At 41.9% G+C, this 20848-nt stretch overlaps 1 protein-coding gene across 10 annotated transcripts in view; it reads right to left on the bottom strand.

Annotated features, from left to right (window-relative positions):
- TEX11 (testis expressed 11) overlaps nucleotides 1-20848 on the bottom strand; it is a 285428-nt gene that overhangs the window by 88729 nt on the left and 175851 nt on the right. For all 10 annotated transcript variants that reach the window (XM_072125893.1, XM_072125894.1, XM_072125897.1 and 7 more), the window contains 6 exons: nucleotides 20621-20723; nucleotides 17684-17805; nucleotides 17396-17481; nucleotides 14125-14181; nucleotides 12024-12058; nucleotides 4103-4186 (listed from right to left, as the gene is read on the bottom strand). In XM_072125893.1, coding sequence (XP_071981994.1) covers nucleotides 4103-4186; nucleotides 12024-12058; nucleotides 14125-14181; nucleotides 17396-17481; nucleotides 17684-17805; nucleotides 20621-20723 — 487 coding nt within the window. The remainder of the gene's footprint in view (nucleotides 1-4102; nucleotides 4187-12023; nucleotides 12059-14124; nucleotides 14182-17395; nucleotides 17482-17683; nucleotides 17806-20620; nucleotides 20724-20848) is intronic.

The following is a 20848-nucleotide window of genomic DNA, read 5'->3' as shown; positions in this document are numbered from 1 at the left end:
TCTCATCTCAGTCTATTGCTCCAACCCATGCTCTCCCTGCAATCTGCCAATGATATTAGCTTAATCTCTACCTTACTTGGAACCTCTCATGCACACCTCCAGGACTTCTCCCAAGCTGCACCAATGCTCTGGAATGACCTTCCCCAGAGTAACATCCAACCTTCAATGTTTCAAACGTGCTCTTAAACCCCATCTCTTTAGGCCAGTGATGGCCAACCTATGACACGCGTGTCAGTGCTGACACGCATAGCCATTTTCAGTGACACACGGCCGCCAGAGAGTTAAGTTTCATCCTCCGCTCCTACACGGCCAGGTGCAGTAGCCGGGAGGCTGAGAGATTGTCCAGCACATTGTAATACAGGCAGTCCCTGGGTTACATACAAGATAGGGTCTGGAGGTTTGTTCTTAAGTTGAATTTGTATGTAAGTTGAAACTGTATATTTTATAATGGAAGTTCTAGACAATTTTTTTTCTTTTGCCCCAGTGACAATTGGAGTTTCAAAATTTTTGGTGTAATTGGACCAAGAATTATCAATAAAGCTTCATTACAGACATCTTACAGCTGATCATTGCAGTCTGGGACTATAGTAAAGCATCCAGAGAGCTTCACCAGAGGTCACAGTGGGCAGAGGGGTCCGTCTGTAACTATGGGTTGTCTGTAAGTCGGGTGTCCTTAAGTAGGGGACCGCCTGTAAATAGATGTAGTATGGCAGTACATGGTAGGATCAATCACACAACCTAGGGTTAAAGTACCCTAGAAGTTAAATAATTATACATATTTGTTATTTAAACTATAAATATCACAAAATTATGTTTTTTTGTCAAGGTGACACACCACCGAGTTATGCTCGTTTTTTTGGCGAATTTTGACACACCAAGCTCAAAAGGTTGCCCATCACTGCTTTAGGCAAGCCTATCACACTCACTCACTGCATTAAATGTCAACTTTCTGTTTACTAACTCATCCTGTGTTCTCTTCCCGTCTGTTATCCAGCAAACACCAGATATATATCATGCTCCAGGCTTCTCTGCAGTTACTTTCACCTTGGACTTTGTATATAACATGGCGGCAGATGAATGGTTCAAGCAGCAGAATTTTTATTTATTATATTATGTTATACTTATCCCTTATAAAGAATGGCTGGACTATTATACAAGCTCTTTACCTCTTGTGTCACCCCCTTCATCCTCATTGACTGTAAGCTCTTGCGAGCAGGCCCCTCACTTCTATTGTTACATATGACAGTTTGTACTCTGTAATGTAATATTGTATACGTCCCTTATGATTTCTAAAGCGCTGTGGAATTTGCTACTGTGTGACAGATCACAGTAGCAAGAAGCAACAGTGCCCCCAGTAGCAGAAAATAACAGTGCCCCCAGGAGCAAAATGAAACAGTGCCTTAGTAGCCAGAATAGTGCCCCTAGTAGCCAGTAGTAACACTGCCATCAGTAGTGGTTCTCGTAGCCAGAGCAGTGTCCCCAGAAGTAACTAGTAAAAGTGCCAACAGTAGCACAAAGTAACACTGGCCCCCAGTAGTAAGATCAGTGACCCCAGTAGATAGAGCAGTGCCCCAGTGGACAGAACAGTGCTCCCAGTAGTAGAAAGTAACAGTGCACCAGTAGTCTGTAATAATAAGACCGCCCAGAATTGCCAGAAAAAAAACAGTACTTACTTCACCACTGTTGTCTCCTCCAGTGCGGCTTCTGTTGCCTCCTGCACAGCCTACAATGGCTTCATCACATGCGCCTGCACCGGGATGGATGCATCACAGGTCAAAGTCCTATTCAGGTCTCTGGCCTATGTAGCAGGGATCTGATGCAGGCGCACCATATGAGATGAGAAGCACAGAGCAGGGAGCTACAAAAATGTAAAATCAAACCATTTATGGGTGTGTTATTTGTGGGGGGTGGTCTATTATTAGAGTGTGTGGTGTGTGCTCTCTAATTCACTGTTATTAACAAAAATACATAATTTCACAGATATAATTCCAACCTTTAAGTCCTGGTGTTTACACTTTCGGTTGCCCCAGGATCCGACCGTTAATCTTCTGACATTAGGGTCGGGACAGTAGTGGAATATAAAGTAGGCATTTAGGGCAGTAGCCCGGGGGGCTATGGCCATCAAAACCCCCAACCAAATTTTATACTGATTAGGACTTTAAGCCATGTGATCCTCATACATCTGATTCTTCTCTCAATACACATGTTGCCAAGAGCCATTTCAGGACCTTAGAAGGTCCTTCAAAGGTCGTGTAACTGCAGGTTGAAAGCAGGCAGTGTATTCACTTGAATTAGTGATCAGATGATAATGAGAGGTGAACAAAAAAAAAAGTGTAAAAAAACTTTAAAAAGTTTAATAAAAATGAAATTTCATACATAATAAAAGTCCGCTAAATGCCCCATATACCGTCTAAAACTCTTTTAAAAACTGAAATTTGTTGCAGTAAAATCCGCCCATCAAAAACCAATAGATGCTCCTTCCCTTCCAAACCCCCAGTGCGCCCCTACAACAGTTTGTGACCACGTGTGGGATATAGCTGTATCCTAGAAAAACTGTGTATTAAACTATGGGCTGCATTTACTTCTTTAACCTCTTCTAAAAATACTAATTTAGGTGCCAAAGCAAGTTTTTTTTGTAAAAGGATATTCACTTATACGAGCCAATGTAAATACTTTCTATAAAACATCTGGTATAAAACTCAATAATAAGCTTGATACATTATTGGGGTATAGTTTCCAAAATAGGATCATTTGTGGGATGTTTACTGTTCTGGTACCTTAGGAACTTTTCAAAAGTGTAATGGCACCCGAAAACAACGTCATCAAAATCTGGCCTCCTAAAGCTCAATGTCTCCTTCCCTCCTGTGAAATCCTGTGGGTCCCTGAAGTAGTTTACATTCACATGTGGGGTTTTTGTTATACTCGTAAGAAACTGCACAACAAAATTTGAGATGTGCTTTATCCAGCATGAACTTTTAGAAATTTTAGGGTGAAATAATAATTTTATTGCTGAAATTTAAACATTCCAAATAGAACCTCCATTTTGTTTTAATTCTTGATTCTTGTGAGATACTTGAAGGTTTAACAAACCTACCAAAGGCTGTTTTGAATATTTTGAGGGAAGCAGTTTTAAAAATAATAATAATTCTTTATGTATATAGTGCACACAGATTACACAGGGCTGCCCTGAGCCACACGAAACACAGAGAGAACATACAAACTCTTTGGAGATGTTGACCTGGATGGGACTTGAACCCAGCACTGAAATGTTGTAGTGCTAACCACTGCACCACCATGCTGGCCTAAAAATGAAATGGCCTCTAAAATAATTGAATCTGTGGATGTGAGGTATGGGCGTGTCACTATAATATATGCAAAAGAATCGGCCAGTTTAAAAAAAAAAGTACGTTTAGTGACAGGAGAACCCCTTTAATGTTAGTTAGCAATCAATTTAGATAGTTAGGTTAACTGTATGATGACAAAAACAATTTGCAATACACGTGTTTATGTCCAAATTGTAATAACTTTAATACTGCCTTTAGAGAAGGACATTTAAAACAAAATAACTTAATTTGTATTTCATTAAAAAAGAAAAAAGGGTTCAGAAGCTGTCTATAAAAATAGCCAATCTCAGATACAGGCTCGGCTCTGATAGCTGTAGGGATCAGAAGGATCATGTGAGAGGGATGACAGTAGCCTAGGTTTCTTGTACTTTCACTTTCCCCCTGTTTTTTCATACATGATACCCTCTTGGCAATATTTATCCTTCCCTAGAGTTTTCACACCCATTAATCTACACCAGTCTCAGGATGTAATTTAGACCGGAGAATCAACCCCTAAGTGTAATCACTCAGTCAGATAGACACCTAAAGGTAAGTGGTAACATTAAGAAATCTAAAAAGCTAATTTTTATAAATTTGCACAAATTTTAATTTTTTTTATAAAAAGGTGCAAAAAATTTTAACAAAAATATAGCATTGATGTTAAGTACAACATGTCATGAAAAAAACTGTATAAAAATAAACTTTATAAGATAAAACGTTCCAAAGTTATAACTGCATATGGTAACACATGGCATGTCCTTAATGGATTAAAATATTACCAATTTTTCTGAACCAGTGACCCTCTTTGATGCGCTGTTCCTGTCTTTCATTCCAAATCAGGGGATCTTCTAGCTTCTTGTAAGCTGAAGAAAGAAAAATCTATTAAATTTAAGAAATTCAATAGAAAAACATACTAAAAAAGTGACACTAGCCAAAATACTTTGTGTTCATCACATGTGAATGTGGCGTCTTCCATGGATAGCTACTCGTCAAAGATTAGATATATTGGAAGCAAGAAGGAATCCACATGAGGGCAGCACCTCTTCTGACAATGGAATGATTTATTGCATATTAGAGAACTACGTGTTTTGGCTCTGTACCAGAGCCTTTATCAGGTTGAAAAGCTGTTGTGATGTTTCAACCTGATGAAGGCTCTGGTACAGAGCTGAAACGCGTAGTTCTCCTATATCTAATAAATCTTTCCATTATCAGAAGACGCGCTGCCCTCATGTTTATCTCTTCTTGTATCCAATATAAATAAAATAAGGCTCCATTTGGAACCTCTCTGGGCATCTGTCACATTTGATTAGAAGAATAGCACATGATAAACCCCTGGTGGACATAATGGGGTCTGGGGGGAGTTGTTGGTGTGCATAATCTGATGAATCAAGAAAATAAAGAGGCACCAGTGGCTAGCATACACGATTATGTAAGAAATTGTTGCTGTCAAATACACTTATGGGGGCATTTCTGTCTGGTATGCACTGGTTTATGGGTAAAGTCGGCTAGAATGTTTTGGGCCTCCTTTCCCACTTCACTAATCAAAGTGAAGTAAACAACTACATACCGTCTGGACATCTATGGTATCAAAGATTAAGTGCATATATTTATAACTCCAGTTACCTGCTAATTAGCAGCTTCAAATATTACATTTGGTGTCGAACAGGTACATTTGTAAGGCTTTTTTGTTTAACCCCTTCCCGCCGATGCCCTTTTTCGTTTTTGCGTTTTCATTTTTCACTCCCAACCTTCAAAAATCTATAACTTTTTTATTTTTCCATGTACAGAGCTGTGTTCTGGCTTATTTTCTGCGTAACAAATTACACTTCAAAATGGTGGTATTTAATATTCCATGCCGTGTACTGGAAAGCGGGACAAAAAAATCTAAATGCAGTGAAATTGGTAAAAAAACGCATTTGTGCCGTGTTCTTGTGGGCTTGGATTTTACGGATTTCCCTATATGCTACAAATGACATGTCTACTTTATTCTTTGGGTTGGTGCGATTACGGAGATACCAAATTTGTATAGGTTTTATAATGTTTTCATACATTAAAAAAAAATGAAAACCTCCTGTACAAAAATTTTTGGGGGGATTTTGCCATATTCTGGCGCTAATAACTTTTTTATACTTTGGCGTATGGAGCTTTGGGTGGTGTCGTTTTTTGCGGATTTTGATGACTTTTACAATGTTATCATTTTCAGGACTGTATGACCTTTTGATCACTTTTTATAGAATTTTTAAATTTTTTAAAAAAATGCCAAAAAAGTGCCATTTCGACTTTTGGCGCGATTTTCCGTTACGCAGTGAAAAAACTTTATTATATTTTGATAGATCGGGCATTTTCAGACATGTGGATACCTAATGTATTTATGATTTTTACTGTTTATTTATATTTATATCAGTTCTAGGGAAAGGGGGGTGATTTGAGTTTTTAGGTTTTTTAATTCTAATTTTTTTTTTTACTTTTTAACTTTTTGTTTTTATAAATCAAAGATCATTTTATTAACGCAGATATCTCAGAGTAAATTACAGCTTTACATTTTAAGCATATTACAAACTGCATCAAAAAGAACATATTGATAATACAATAAAACCCACCCCTTTACCTCCCCAGAACCCTTTCCCTCCCTGTGATCTGGTCCACCGTTACAATCTTCCTAACCCACTCCCTCCTATCCCCTCCTCCACTAGGATACCCCATCATTTCTAAACTCCTACCACTCCCCCTGGTCTGGCCCGCATCCAGCTCCGCGACAATTCCTCCGATGCCATCCCCGGACATTCAAGCCACTTTCCCCACTGCTTCTCAAATTTATCCACCGCACCTCTTCTCACATACACCTTCAGCTCCAACCATATGGTATTATTCAAAAATTTCTGCACTTCCCTCACCCTCGGCGGGGCAGCATCCAACCAGTGCATGGCAATGGATTTGCGCACCTGATATAACACCTTAGCTATCGCCAGCTGTTGTTTTTTATTAACCTCGAGCTCTCCCACATACCCCAACATACACACTTTTGGATTCCTTGGCACCTCCACTTCAAACACCCTGTGTATCATTTCCAGCACTCTGTTCCACAGGTCATCCAACTCTCTACATGTCCAGAACATATGTAGATCGTCTGCTTCCTCCTCTGAACACCTTGGACAGCAGGCATCCCCCCTCAAACCCATCCTTTGCAACACCTGTGGCGTCCTGTATACTCTATGGAGTAAGAACAGCTGCGATCGCCTCTGCGCCACATTTATAGACAGCGTACTTGGAGATGACAATACTTCCCCCCATTCCTCATCCTCCATGCTCCCGACTCTCTCCTCCCACTTTCTTCTCACCCCTGCCATTGGGTCCCCCAACACCTTATCCAGTAAGACCATATATACAAGAGATATTAGCCCCCTCATATGCTTAGCAGACACTACCCCCTGCATCACTTTAATGGAAGAGAACATCACTTCCTCAGGGCCGAATTGAGCCTGCACAGCGTGGCGAATCTGAAGGTACTGAAAGAACAATGAACGGGGTAGCTCAAATTCATCCACCAATTGCTGAAATGATTTCAGTACAGACTGGTCATATAATTGTGCAAGCATTTTTATTCCCTGCTGTTTCCACCCTTGCATACCTTCCAGCATATATATTTCCCCCAGGTACGGGTTATCCCATAAAGAGGTATATTTTGTAATGGGTCCTATTTCCATTATCTTCTTATAAGTTCCCCATATTTTCTGAACCAAGAGCACTGTCGGGTGTCCCCTAGCTACTCTCCCAAAGACCCCCGCCTCCAAAGCCGCCATTGGAGACAATGGACCACAGAAATGCTGCAGAACCCTCGGACACCATGACTCCGAGCCAGGCATATCCCACCCCCCGAGGTGCTGACATTGTGCTGCAAGGAAATATACCCATGCATTTGGGATTGCTAGACCTCCCTGGCCCTTAGGAAGCTGTAACTTTTCCAACTTAATTCTGGGGACCCCCTTCTTCCAAATCAAGTCCCTAAACAAGCTATGTATCCTTCGGAACCAAAACTTCGGAATCCAAACTGGTGCGTTGTGTAATATGTAGAGTAATTGTGGCATTAAAATCATTTTAATGAGGTTGGATCGGCCCAGCGCCGATAAGGGCAGTTTATTCCACACCAACACTCGGGACCTCATTCTGCCCAACAGAGGGGCCAAGTTCAAATCTATATAAGCCGCCAAAGATCTTGTGACCCATATGCCTAAGTATTTAAATTTCTCCACCACCGGTATCCCCCACCTCTGCATGCCGGTAGAACTAGATGCCCGTAAAGGTAGTAATGCTGACTTCGTCCAATTAATGCGCAGCCCTGAGAAGTCTCCAAATTGAATTAAGAGGTTCATTACCGTGGGCAAGCCTCGGTCTACTCCAGCCAGGAAAAGGAGCATATCATCTGCATATAATGCGATCCTTTCCTCCCCCCCGGTATATCTAAACCCTGTTAAGTCCGGGTGCTGTCTTATCAGGCAGGCCAAGGGCTCAATAGCCATAGCAAATAATAGTGGGGACAACGGGCATCCCTGCCTCGTACCCCTTCGCAGGCACAGGCGTTCAGACACCATTCCATTAACTCGGACACAAGCTACGGGAGCCCTATACAACATCTGCACCCACTTTCTAAAATGTGGCCCAAAGCCCAGTTTCTTCAGCACTGCCCATAGGTATTCCCATTCTATACTATCAAAGGCTTTGGCGGCATCTAAAGATAGCACCGCCGCCTCCTCCGCCCCCTCCTGATGTACTTGTAGATTTAAAAACAAGCGACGTATGTTAATAGCCGTGGATTTGGATGGGATAAATCCCGTTTGGTCGTGATGTACTACAGTCCCTATTATCCTGCTCAGCCGATTGGCTAATATTTTCGCCAGAATCTTAATATCAGACGTTAGCAAGGAGACCGGTCTATAGGATTCAGGTATTTGGGCCTCCTTCCCTTCCTTCAGAAGCACCACTATCAATGCCTCATAACATGAGGCAGGAAGACAGCCTTCCTCAAAGCATTCCTTTAAGGTTTCCCACCACTGAGGTAACAGGATATCCCCATACTCTTTATACATTTCAGCCGGTATGCCATCCATACCCGGGGCCTTCTCATTGGCCATGCCCATAGCCGCCTCCTCAAGTTCTTCCATTGTTATGGGTCCCTCTAACATATCCCGTGCCTCCTGTCCCAATCTGGGCATTGCAATCCCCCCCAAATACTCCTCCAATTGAGCCGTTGAATAATTAACCCTGGATGCATATAATCTGGCGTAAAAAGTTTCAAAGACTCCTAAGATACCCTTAGTGTCTGTAAGCAACTCCCCCTCCTCATTCTGCATACTATGCACAAAGTTATTTTCTTTTTGCCCCTGAGCCATCCTTGCCAACAACCTTCCCGTCTGTTCTCCTTCCGCATAGAATTGCTGCTTTAAGAACATACGTTTATTATCAGCTTGTTCTAAATGGAATTTTGTAAGCTGATGTTGTGCCTCCATCCACACTTTCTCAGTTTCCGGGGTACCACCCATAATGTGATTCTCCTCTGACTCCACCACCCTCCTTTGTAGGTCTGCCCCTATCTGCCTAGAAGTCTCCTTGACCTTTTTGATCTCGCTTTTACACCTGTCTCGCAAATATACCTTAAAATAATCCCACAATACCCGTCTAGGCACAGATCCCTCATTAAGGGCAAAGAACTCTCTCAGTTGTTCCTTCATTCGTACCCCTTCAAACAGTTTCAACCAAAACGCATTCAGTCTCCATATCCCACCATTCTTACTCACCACTTCCCTCTCTCCACTTCCATTTACCTGCATCACAACAGGGGAATGATCCGAAAGGGTTCTAGGCAAATACTTCACGTCCATCACCACCGGCAGCACCCTCTCAGAGCCCAGTATCATATCAATGCGCGACATAGTTCTATAAGTAGCAGAGGCACAAGAATACTGACGGACTCCCACATGTCGTACCCGCCACAAATCATGCATACCTAACTCTTCACACCATCTCGCCAGTAGTGTGGAACCTGTAGTCCCCCTCCCCCCCCCACTAGGAAACCTGTCAATGCTTTCATCCAATACGGCATTAAAATCTCCCATAATAATAAGTGGTGCCTCCGGTAAAGAGGACAAACGTTCCAATATGGCCCTCAGCGTTACGCTAGAGAAGGGTGGCGGAACATATACCACCACTATAATGCAATCCCAGCGGTATATTCTACAATGCACCCCCACAAATCGACCCTCCGGATCCGCAAAGGAGGCATGGCATCGGAAAGGCACTGATTGTTTGACCAACAAGCTCACTCCTCTCGAATAGGTAGAATGGAATGCGTGAAACCCGTGGCTAATCCACGAACGGTGCAGTACCGACACCGTATCCCTCGTTAAATGCGTTTCCTGTAACCCCATTATGGAAACTGAATGGTCTTTCATATATTTAAAGATGGCCCTTTGTTTATTTGCAGCGCCTAAGCCCCGGACATTCCAGGACGCACAGTATAACTTTTTGTTTTTACTATTTTTCAGACTCCCTAGGGTACTTTAACGTTAGGTTGTCTGTACGATCCTAACATATACTGCCATACTACAGTAATGAATAGGTTAACCCGAAGCAGCCTTGGGTCTTCGGAAGTCCCGAGGCTGCCATGGCGATGGATCGCAGCTCCCCGATGACATCACAGGGAGAGACGATCCTCTCCACCGCCATCTTTTTGAAGCCCCCGGCAGCTTTGCCAGCGGCGATCATCGGGAAAACACCTGCGATATCCAGCAAAGACTTACCGGCTATGGAGAGCGCTAAGCCTGCGAGCCCTCTCCATGCACCCGCACCCGGCATGTGACATAGTATTATGTCACATGTCAGTAAGGGGTTAATATAAGGCAGATGTGATTCCTCCCACACTCCAAAACATACTGTTAGGTTGCTTAGATTGTGAGCCCTATGGGGACAGGGACCGATTTGACATGCTTTGTGCAGCGTGCGTAATCTGTGTGCGCTATATAAATAAAGAATTATTATTATTATTATTAGATGTGCACTATGGCAACATAGCACACCAACAGTGTATTGTTCAATCAATTAGATGCAGTGGTCAAATACGTCCACCAACTTTTACGCTATTGGTAAAAAATTAAAACTTCAGGACACCCATGCTGAGGGTCATACATGCAGTTCTTGGTGTCCCATATTCCATTCTATAAAAGAATATATAGCAATAGAGACCACTCAAGACTGCATTGCTAAAAAAAATGTTCAAATATGATTAAAGTTTGCTCAACAACATTTAGACAAGACTATGAAATACTCAAAGAATATAGTCTGGTCAGAGGAGACCAAAATTGAAATCTTTGGATGTCAATCATGTACATTATGTTTGGAGGCAAAAGGCACTGCATATCACCCCAAAACAAACAGTAAAGTTCATATAATTGAAGGAAGGGTGAAAGGACACAAGCACCAAGGTAATCTTGTAAAATATCTGCTGCATTTACCAGGATGATGAAAATGAAATAAAGGGTGGATCCCTAGCTTAGGCTAAATTCACACTGCCGTGAGCCCACCGCGCCGTAGTACGGCGGGCACACGGCAGCGTGGGGAGAGGAGGAGGTGAGCGCAGCTCATCCCCGCCCCTCTCCATAGAAAGTAATGGCGCACGGCGCCGTAATACGGGGAAAGATAGGACATGTCCTATCTTTCCCCGGGCTACGGAGCGGTACGGTGCCGCACGTGTGCTGCACCGTACCGCTCCCGTACAGGGCCGTGAGCCCATAGAAGTGTATGGGGGACGTATATCGGCCGCATATACGTCGGCCGTATATACGTCCCCCATACTGTAGTCTGAATGTAGCCTTACACTTCCAGCAATAGGAAAAACACTGTCAAAGCAGACAAATGCCTGGTAACATGTAAAATGCATGTGTTCTGACACATGCATTTTAAAACTCATCCGCAAAACGCCACTTGTGGACGCACCCTTATGCTGCAGTCACAGTGTTTGAATTGCATTTTGAAAATTAATTTGAAGACTGAATGGAGAGACTTGGCCCTTACAATTGTCAACAAGCACCACATTCTGAATTTAAACAATGTTGTCAATTTCAAGTGTTTCAGTAAAAACACAATTGCAACCAGGCATCAATTGGTTTCAGAGAAAGAAAATAAACCTGCTATAATGGCCCACAGATCAAAGAAGGAGTCCATGGAACCTCCAAGATTTGAAGAGCTTTTGTGTAGAAGAATGGGCATAAGTCACACATGCTAAATGCATGCAACTAGTTTCTCTGTACAGGAGGCATCTTGAATATGTCATGAGCAACAAAAGTTTTTGTACAAAGTATTAAATGAATTTCAGTAAGCATGTTCAATACTTTTTTCCTTTTTGCTTTGTTGACCAGGCTTGTTATTTTATTTGTTATGCTATTTTCAGGTACTTAATTTTATAATTGTAGCTCCAGACAAATTTTTTTTGTCCCATTTTTTCTGTAATGGGATTATCAAGGATTATCAATAAACCTTCATTACAGACACCTTACAGCTGATCATTGCAGCCTAGGACTATAGTAAAGCATCCTGAGAGCTTCACCAGAGGTCACAGTGGGCAGAGGCGTCTGTCTGTAAGTCGGGTGTCCTTAAGTAGGGGACCGTCTATATTATACAAATTTTAATTTCTTTTCATTTCAAACATACCTGTTTTTAAATAAGAAATCAAATTTTTGGTGATCCTGTAGATAAAGGAATATTTAACAAAATATTAGCATTGAAATAATATTACAAAAATCTACATTTAATTTAGTGTGCGTCCACACGTTCAGTTTTTCAAAAACAGTTTTTGATGGCCAAACCAGGAGTAGAGTGTAAATAGGAGTCCTCACCCATTATCATCCAAAAACTGCACGTTTGGCTGCATCCTCAAGGGTTTTTTCAGCTTTCCTGGAAAACCGTTTTGAGGTGAGTCATGGGGACATGGGGAAAAAAACATACCCTGATTTGTCTCCCCATTTTAACAGAAGCAGGCAAGGAGTTTTGTATTTTTTTACTCCCACCCTGTCCCAGTTCCTATCCATAAAAATTGAAAGCACACTTCATTGATTTGAATTAAAGCCGTAATCTGAGATCATTTTTTGTATCGTTTACGTGTGTGTGGGGGGTGGATGTGAATCTTTTTCAAACATTATAAAAAAAAATCAAGCTGCTCCTGCCTGTGCAGTGTGTCACTGGAAGCTGTATGAGCTAACATCATATCTCCTTGTGTTTGGTTAAGCAGCTCTGAAAAGGGAGAGCTGCACTGCCCAAGGTGCTCACAGTACCCACAAACCCCCTAGCACTGTCACCATCAGTCTGAGATAAAAATCTATCCTCACTTTCAGCTTCTTCTTCCTCTTCTGGCCCGGGAGCATACATAGTGCAGACTCTTGCACTATGACGTCATGCTGTCACGACACTATGACCGCCATGTCATAGTGAATACACCGGAGTCGGAATAGGAGAAGACCGAGCCGCAAGGCCTGGGAAAAGAAGCCGAGGGTGAGTATAGATTTATTTTTTCAAGGGGGCATCAGCTGTGGACTGAGTGGGCATGTGCAAGGGGAGCAGTCTGTATACATGCAGTAGAGTAGGGTCCTGTCAAAAGAGTCTAGGTTGTCTTCGCTTTAAAATGTTTTGTTAAAAAAAAAAATGTGTATACAATGTTATGTATCAATATGGAAATGGATGCCAGTAGGGGGTCCACAATAAGCTTTGTCCCGACGTACATGTACGTCTCGCCGATCACCCAGGCTCAGTAGCAGAGCCTGTGCGGTCGCTGTGGGAGCTCCGCTGTATGTGTAAGTCGGGCTGCTGCAGTAACAGCTGGGATTCCAACACTCGAAGTACAATGTGTGACGAGAAAACAATCTCAAAATTACCTGAATATGTTAAAGCATTTGAAGTTTATAACCCCTTATAGTGACACAGGGAAGATTTAAAAAAATCGTGATTTGCTCGAAAGCCCTAAAGTGGCTTGGTCCTTAAGAGTTTTTAAACTTGATCTTAAGATACCACTCGTAGCATACTACAGTGAGAGAGAGCAGAAAGGGTTAACAGCTGTGTAACAAACAAGAGAGCAGAGAGAGACCCCTCATCAATCTGGTAGACAGCTTTGCCATAGCATTGCCAAAGTAACATTATAACTAAAGGGCACTTTACAGTCTGTTTCTTTACCAACTAAGGCTGGATGCACACTACCGTTGCCCGCGCTGCTCACCCCGCCCCTCTCCATAGGGATACATGGTGCACGGCGCCGTATGCCGCGAAAAAATAGGAGCGCCCAATGCCGTCTATGGGGGACGTATGTCGCCCGTATATACGTCCCCCTTGCATTGGTGTGAATGCAGCCTAAGGAGAATTTCTCAATGAATTATATAATAAAAATTTTAACAACACTCCCTCCAAACAATATCAAAAATTATCTGAAATTCTGTAATGATGGTTACTCTTCAATTTTAAAGTGTTGAAAACAGGAAATTATTAAAAAAAAGTGTCTCAAAGTTAGATGTAAAGTCAAACTACAGCATACTAGATTTATAAGTGTCTAATGCTGAATGATGAATCTGTCTAGCCTAACTTTGCACCCCCTATGTCTAAATATTTTTGCTACAAACTGCTTTTATTGTAAAGACACACTCTTTTGGCACGTGTCATATGGTCTAAAACCTTACTAAACTCTTGATAAATGTGGTAAAAGGCATTTTAAACAGTTTTTGCGCAACTTAACAGAATGATAAATTGCTCCTAAGCCTACTATGCTTACTGATGGTTATCAACATTCTTGTCATCATCATGTTCTTGTGACAATCGCACCATACACCTACAAGAAAAAAGTATTCCTTACTTATTTTCGTAGTTAGTAAGAGATAAAGACGCAAGAAATCCATGTATACAATGTTGGCATGTTTAACCCCAAGGTGTGCAAGCTGAAAAGCCTCTAGTGACCAGGCATTTATAGCAAATTTTTGCATGCAATGGTTTAAAGGGGTATTCTCATCTGGGCACTCACATTCAGTTTCATTAATCTGCCATATATAAACATTTCTTCAATTGGATGTTATTAAAAAAAATGTTCCTGTGTGAAGAAAATTTCTCATTATGTTGTCCCTTAAAAACGATATAGCTTCCTCGGTTACGACCACGTCACACTCCAGGAGCAGTGGCCAGACATGCGCTATTCAGTCCTGCCTGACCACCTGGCATCAGCAATCATTACTACAGGACGGCTGCGGAACACGCAGTAACTCCCGGACATTTCATGTACAAAAACTTTTTGTTTATTTGTTCAATCCCTCCAGCAGACGTGGTCGTATCTAGGGACACAGTCTTGTTTCTAAGGGACCATATTACTACACTTATGAGAAATTATCTTCACACAGGAACATTTTTTTTTAATAACATCTAATTGAAGAAATGTTTATATATGGTAGATTAATTAATCTGGATGTGAATGCCCAGACGAGAATACCCCTTTAAGGGTCATAACTTTTTTTTTTGCATGATACCTTAAAAATTTTTTGCAGTGTTTTGTCCGGGACACATAAAGCTAGTTAAAATGTAATAAAAGTTGAATTTTTTTTAATCTTTAGTATGATTTGGGGTTAAAAGTGTAAAAAAGACTTTTTTTTGTGATTTATAGTACATATTTTTTGATTTTCAAATTAACTCAAAATGAACATTATTATTGAATTTTGTTCGTTTTGATACATAATGGGGCACATTTACTTACCCGGTCCAGTCGCGATCCAGCGGCGCGTTCTCTGCTCTGGATTCGGGTCCGGCCGGGATTTATGAATGTAGTTCTTCCGCCGTCCACCAGGTGGCGCTGCTGCGCTGAAAGTCATCTCATCGCGCCGGAATACACCACCTCGGACCAGGTGAAGGTAAGCGCTCCCCAAGCGACACTTTTTCGGTTTTTAAATGCGGTGGTTTTTCCGAATACGTCGGGTTTTCGTTCGGCCACGCACCCCGATTTCCGTCGCGCGCATGCCGGCGCCGATGCGCCACAATCCGATCGCGTGCGCCACAATCCCTGGGCAATTCAGGTACAATTGGCGCAAATCGGAAATATTCGGGTAACACGTCGGGAAAACGCGAATCGGGCCCTTAGTAAATGACCCCCGCTGAAAGTCATCTCATCGCGCCGGAATGCACCACCTCGGACCAGGTGAAGGTAAGCGCTCCCCAAGCGACACTTTTTCGGTTTTTAAATGCGGTGGTTTTTCCGAATACGTCGGGTTTTTGTTCGGCCACGCCCCCCGATTTCCGTCGCGCGCATGCCGGCGCCGATGCGCCACAATCCGATCGCGTGCGCCACAATCCCTGGGCAATTCAGGTACAATTGGCGCAAATCGGAAATATTCGGGTAACACGTCGGGAAACGCGAATCGGGCCCTTAGTAAATGACCCCCAATACGTATAGTCTCGGGCAAACGGGGCGACTATGGTGATTTGTTTTGTAGTGTAGCGGGGTTACACTTTACAAATGTATGTTTTCTGAATATTCATATTTTTTGTGTATGTGTGTTTTTACCAAAAATGTCCCCCATGAGGTTATAAAATACCTCTAGGAGACATTTTCACATTTTTCCTTTTTAAGTTCTCCCCAGTAACTGAGGCATCTATAAGAGCCTCAGTTACAGGGGGAAATGACTACCTGTGAAGGTTGATGTTAATCAGAGCTCTAATTAACTCTTTAGAGCTGGCGGTCACATGACCACCGAGTCTATAGAGCCGGCAGAGGTGCCAGCTCTGCTCCTCTATGCAGCGCGCTAATTCGGCGCAATGCTGTGAGAAGCGGAGAAGCGGTAATAAACCACATCTCCCTTCTCCCTAGGGTCTCCTGGTGACCGGTCCTGATCCCACAGCTAGCACAGGAGCAGAAGAAAACTGCAGCGACATCTAAAGCAACATCAAAACACGGGTGGGGTTAGAACCCCACCCGTGTTTTGATGTTGCATAGGGAATGCAGCGCGAATACAAACATACACTGCAGGACATGAAACACCAAACAGTCTGATATAAAACCATATATAATACTGCATGTATTTTTTCATTATAGAACTGTAATGTGTGGGAAACTCCCACGTAGTAAGCTTCAAAACATTTTTTTACTTACCCATTTTTCGTTTTTTCACATTGAAGAGGTTAACAGACCTTAACGTGGGGGTGATTGGAAGACAAATAGTTGGGAAGCTTTCTGGATTTTTCATTTAAAACCAGACAATAAAAATACTGTATGCTGTATTGTATATGCCACTGCATCAGACTGTTTGGTGTTTTGCAGTCTACGCTTGTATTCACAATGCAATCTCTGTTTAGAACCTTACCAGGGCCGTATTAAGGTTGGTGGGGGCCCTTGGGTGCAAAATATGGTGGGGGCCCCCATTGAATGTAGTCCAGACAGGGAACAGAAATCGCTATATACCACTCCCCAGGAATAACTATATACAGCCTCCCCAGTAATCACGCTATACAGCGCCCAGTATTCACTATATACAGCCCCCAGACATCACTATATAAAGCTCCACAGCAACCACTATATACAGCTCTCCCAGCAACCACTATATACAGTTCTCCCATAAATCACTATTTACAGCTCCCATTAATCACTGTATACAGCTCCTCCCGCAATCACCGTATACAACTCCCAGTAATCACTGTATACAGCTCCCAACATTACCTATATATTGTTCCCTCGCTCTGCCATAGACTAAAGTCAGGCACAACGGTGGGATTTAGCCTGGGGAGCCCGGAGCCAAATACACATGACCGCCCGAATCACCCACATTTGGTGGGGGCCCCTTTAAGGGCAAAGTGGTGGAGGGCCCCAGGGCAGGTGTCCTGGCCGCCCCCCGCCTATGTTGCGACCCTGAACCTTACTTTTATTTATCAAACAGCCCTTACTACGTGGGAGTTTCCCACACATTAAAATTCTATAATGAAAAGACTGCTGTATTGTATATGCAATTATTTATAATAATAAATAATAAATATTTACCTGCATATTTGCATGTAAGTGGAACGAAGTTTACCTGAGCGAAGTAAACAGCTGGTCTGTATCTTGACAATGTTCAACTACAGATTCAAGAGCCTTGATAGCCACTTTTTTTTCATTGGCCTATGAGTGAAGTTAAGATAATGGATTACATTTCATGTGTGAACCCTCATGATTATGATCAAGTGGAATTTCCCTTTAAACATTGGCAAATTGGTTAAAGAAGTGAAAGGAGTTTATTTGTGATTAAAGGCGTATGGTAAACTTTTCGGTTTATTGCAGTTTACGGAAACTGATTTTGGTTGTATCTTCACTGTTTACTTACGTCTAGAGCTATCTGTGCAGCTATGCTTAGCAGATCTGTAGCTGAGTAGTTTTCCTCCAAGAGCATTTCCTTGATTTCTGTCTGACTTGCCATCTCCCCCATAGCTAGGATTGCACTTGTAGCTGCAATAATTGATAGATAAGTAGAATGTTTTATTAATGAAATTAAATGCAATAAAAATCTATAAGCTGCAAACCTTGATAATGCCAGAGGCCTCTACTGTTAGCATGTAACTGTAACTATGTACGTGTCAAGTCAGAGTATGTATACAGAGATAGAAAGAATACCACAGTGATGGAATACTGCCAACAATGTCCTTGGGCAAAAAGAGAATAATAAATTACCAGTCCTGGCTCATGTCCGAGTATGTAATCACATTAAAATTTTTCCCTATAGACTGTAAGAACAGGCACTTGCAATTTTGACTAATGATTTGACTTGTGAACCGTTGGTTCACAAGTTGAAAAAGAAAAGTGACAAATTAGTACAGTCAAGTTGCATAAATATTATTGCAAAGTCCTAATCCAATCGATACCAAGGGGGACAAACCACTGGCAGAGACTCAGGGGTGTAACTACCTTGGTCACAGCACATGGGGCAGATGTCTGATTATGAATTGTGACAACCACAGGCCCCATGTTCCAGCGCATGGACTGTTCTGCATATCATGGCCGTGCGCTGGAAGAGAGGACCCGCGGCTGTCACAATTCATAATCAGAACTTGCGACTCGCCGGCCCTCCCGCTCCGCCCACCCTCTGTCCCCTATCAGATAATGGGATCCAACCGGGATAAAGTCGGGTTGAATCCCACCTGCCTCCATGATGCAGGCACTTTAATGACGCGTCTGCCTGCGCTGGGTCTGCTGAAGTTTATGACCCAGCATGTGACTTTGCAGATGTGTCATCAGATGCTGCCTGCACCAAATTGCCTGAGAAGAAGGGGAAATAAGGTGAGTATCTTATTTTCTTTTTTTTCTCTCCATATTGGGGCCCTGTTATTATTATGGTGCAAAACTGCTAATGGGCACTGGGATGGGGATATTACTAATAGTATAGCTTATTAAAGTGTACTGAGGGGGAAGGGAAATATTACTAATGGTCGCTGCTGTGGGAGGGTGCGAATATTACTAATAGCTACTGGGGGGATAACTTATTAAAGTCTACTGTGGTAAGTGCTAGTATTACACATAAGCTCACAATCCTTCAGCATCTCTCCTGTGCTGTGATTCTCTGTTATCTTGTCCTATGAGGGGAGCTACATGGAGACATATTATACTGCACCAGATTTATCATCCAGCATCAATGTGATAAGTTTACTGCAATATAAGTCCTGTTTCTATTCCTGCATTTATGTAGTAATCTTGGTTTTTGTGTGGTTTACATATACTAATCTTGGTTCTGTTAATGTATATATGTAGTAATCTTAGTTCTGGTAATGTATGTATGTGGTAATTTTGGTTCCGGTTCTGTATCTTAGTAGTAAAATCATTTCTGGTACTGTACCCATGTAATATCTTTGTTGTGTTATAGTTTCTATGCAGTAAGTTTTGTCATATCACAGTTTTTGTGTGCTAGGGGCAAATAAAAGGGCCATTTACTGAGAAAGTAGACAGTAAGAATTACGGCAGAAAAAGAGGGCACTTGCTAAGAATAGGGGAATTAAACATGAGGGCTTATTTACTAAGGGTCCTGCAGCTGCATTTCTGTCTGGTTTTCCGACATTATCGGGGATCGCACCGCTGGGACAGGTATTTAGTTTACTGTGTTGTACGCGAACGGATTTAGTCGCAATCGCGCCAGCTTACACGTGACACAAATCGGGGGAGGGGCGGGGCAAATCGGAGAAACCGCGGTTTTAACTTAAGAATTGTGCTGCAAGTCATGCACGCACATGCACCGGGAAGAAGATGGTGAACTCCGGCGGACCTTGGCGGGGAAGCGACACATGCGGGATATCGGGCACACGATCTTTTTGAATCGCGGCACAGTGCATTGTTGTTGGACAATGCACTTTCGAAATCTCCTCCGGACTGGGTAAGTAAATGTACCCATTATGTTTTTAGGTGCCAGGGTTCATGAGATATAGCAGTTTGAAGTTGGCCACTGTCTTGACGTTTAAAATCTTTATTTATACAGCACCATTACATTTTGTTGTGCTTTACAACTCATAGGGGACATATACAATAAAATAACATTACAGAGTAAAAACAGTGACATGGAACAATAGGAGTGAGGGCCCTAGTTGCAAGAGCTTACAGTCCGTGAGGATGAAGGGGGTGACACAAGAGTTATAAGACTTTACATAATGGTTCAACCCTTTTTTTTTTCTAATGAAACAGTGTAAAATATTTCGGCTCAGGGCATTTGCGAATAGGATGTATATAGCCATAAGGCATAAGGCTATGAAGGGGATAGACATAGTATAGACAAATCAGCTGTCTAGTCAGGATTTAGCAGCAAATGAGTCTATAACATTTGCCTTATCCACACCCTCCCCTCTTTATAGACTTCTTTGTATCACTCTCTTCACACCTGTGTGTGTTTCTGTGTGGGAGTTCTTTTACACTCTCCATTTTAGAAAAGGATAACTGAAACTAAGGATGGAAGGTAAACGGAATGTGGAAACAAAAAGGGAACAGAACCTGCCGAATATAGGTATGACCTGAGACTTAGATGTAACTCTAAAAACAAAAAAACAAGAAAGAAGTCTGCTGAATGGCTTTTTTTAAATTAAAAGATTTATCACAAAGTAACTTGTAATATTGTTTAAAATAAAATTTTAATCATGTTTAACTGGAGGTAGTAAAAATATGTTCCCTAACATTTTGCGACCACATATAAATTATTCATATGTATTTACGGTATGCAGGCATAAATAAGTAAATAAGGCATGCTGTAGCATTCTATTTACATAGCACAAACAAAACATATACTTGCCTTTTAAGACATCATTCTCTTTCATTGCAATTTTATACAAGATAAATTGAGTAAAGAAGCTGTGTTCTTCACACTTTTCAGCTAACATTACTGCTTCTTTTGCCTGTATAAAAAATCAATTTAATTGCATTTTACCAAAATTTTGTTGTATATCAATGTTAAAACATATTTAACCCACCACCTCATACATGTGGAGATTAACATACCATAATGTAGGGGCTGCTTGCA

Source organism: Engystomops pustulosus, chromosome 9 (genome assembly GCF_040894005.1).
Source record: "Engystomops pustulosus chromosome 9, aEngPut4.maternal, whole genome shotgun sequence".
In the NCBI taxonomy this organism is placed as follows: domain Eukaryota; kingdom Metazoa; phylum Chordata; class Amphibia; order Anura; family Leptodactylidae; genus Engystomops; species Engystomops pustulosus.
Note: the sequence above shows the minus strand (reverse complement) of the source record. Positions and strands in the feature narration are given on the sequence as shown.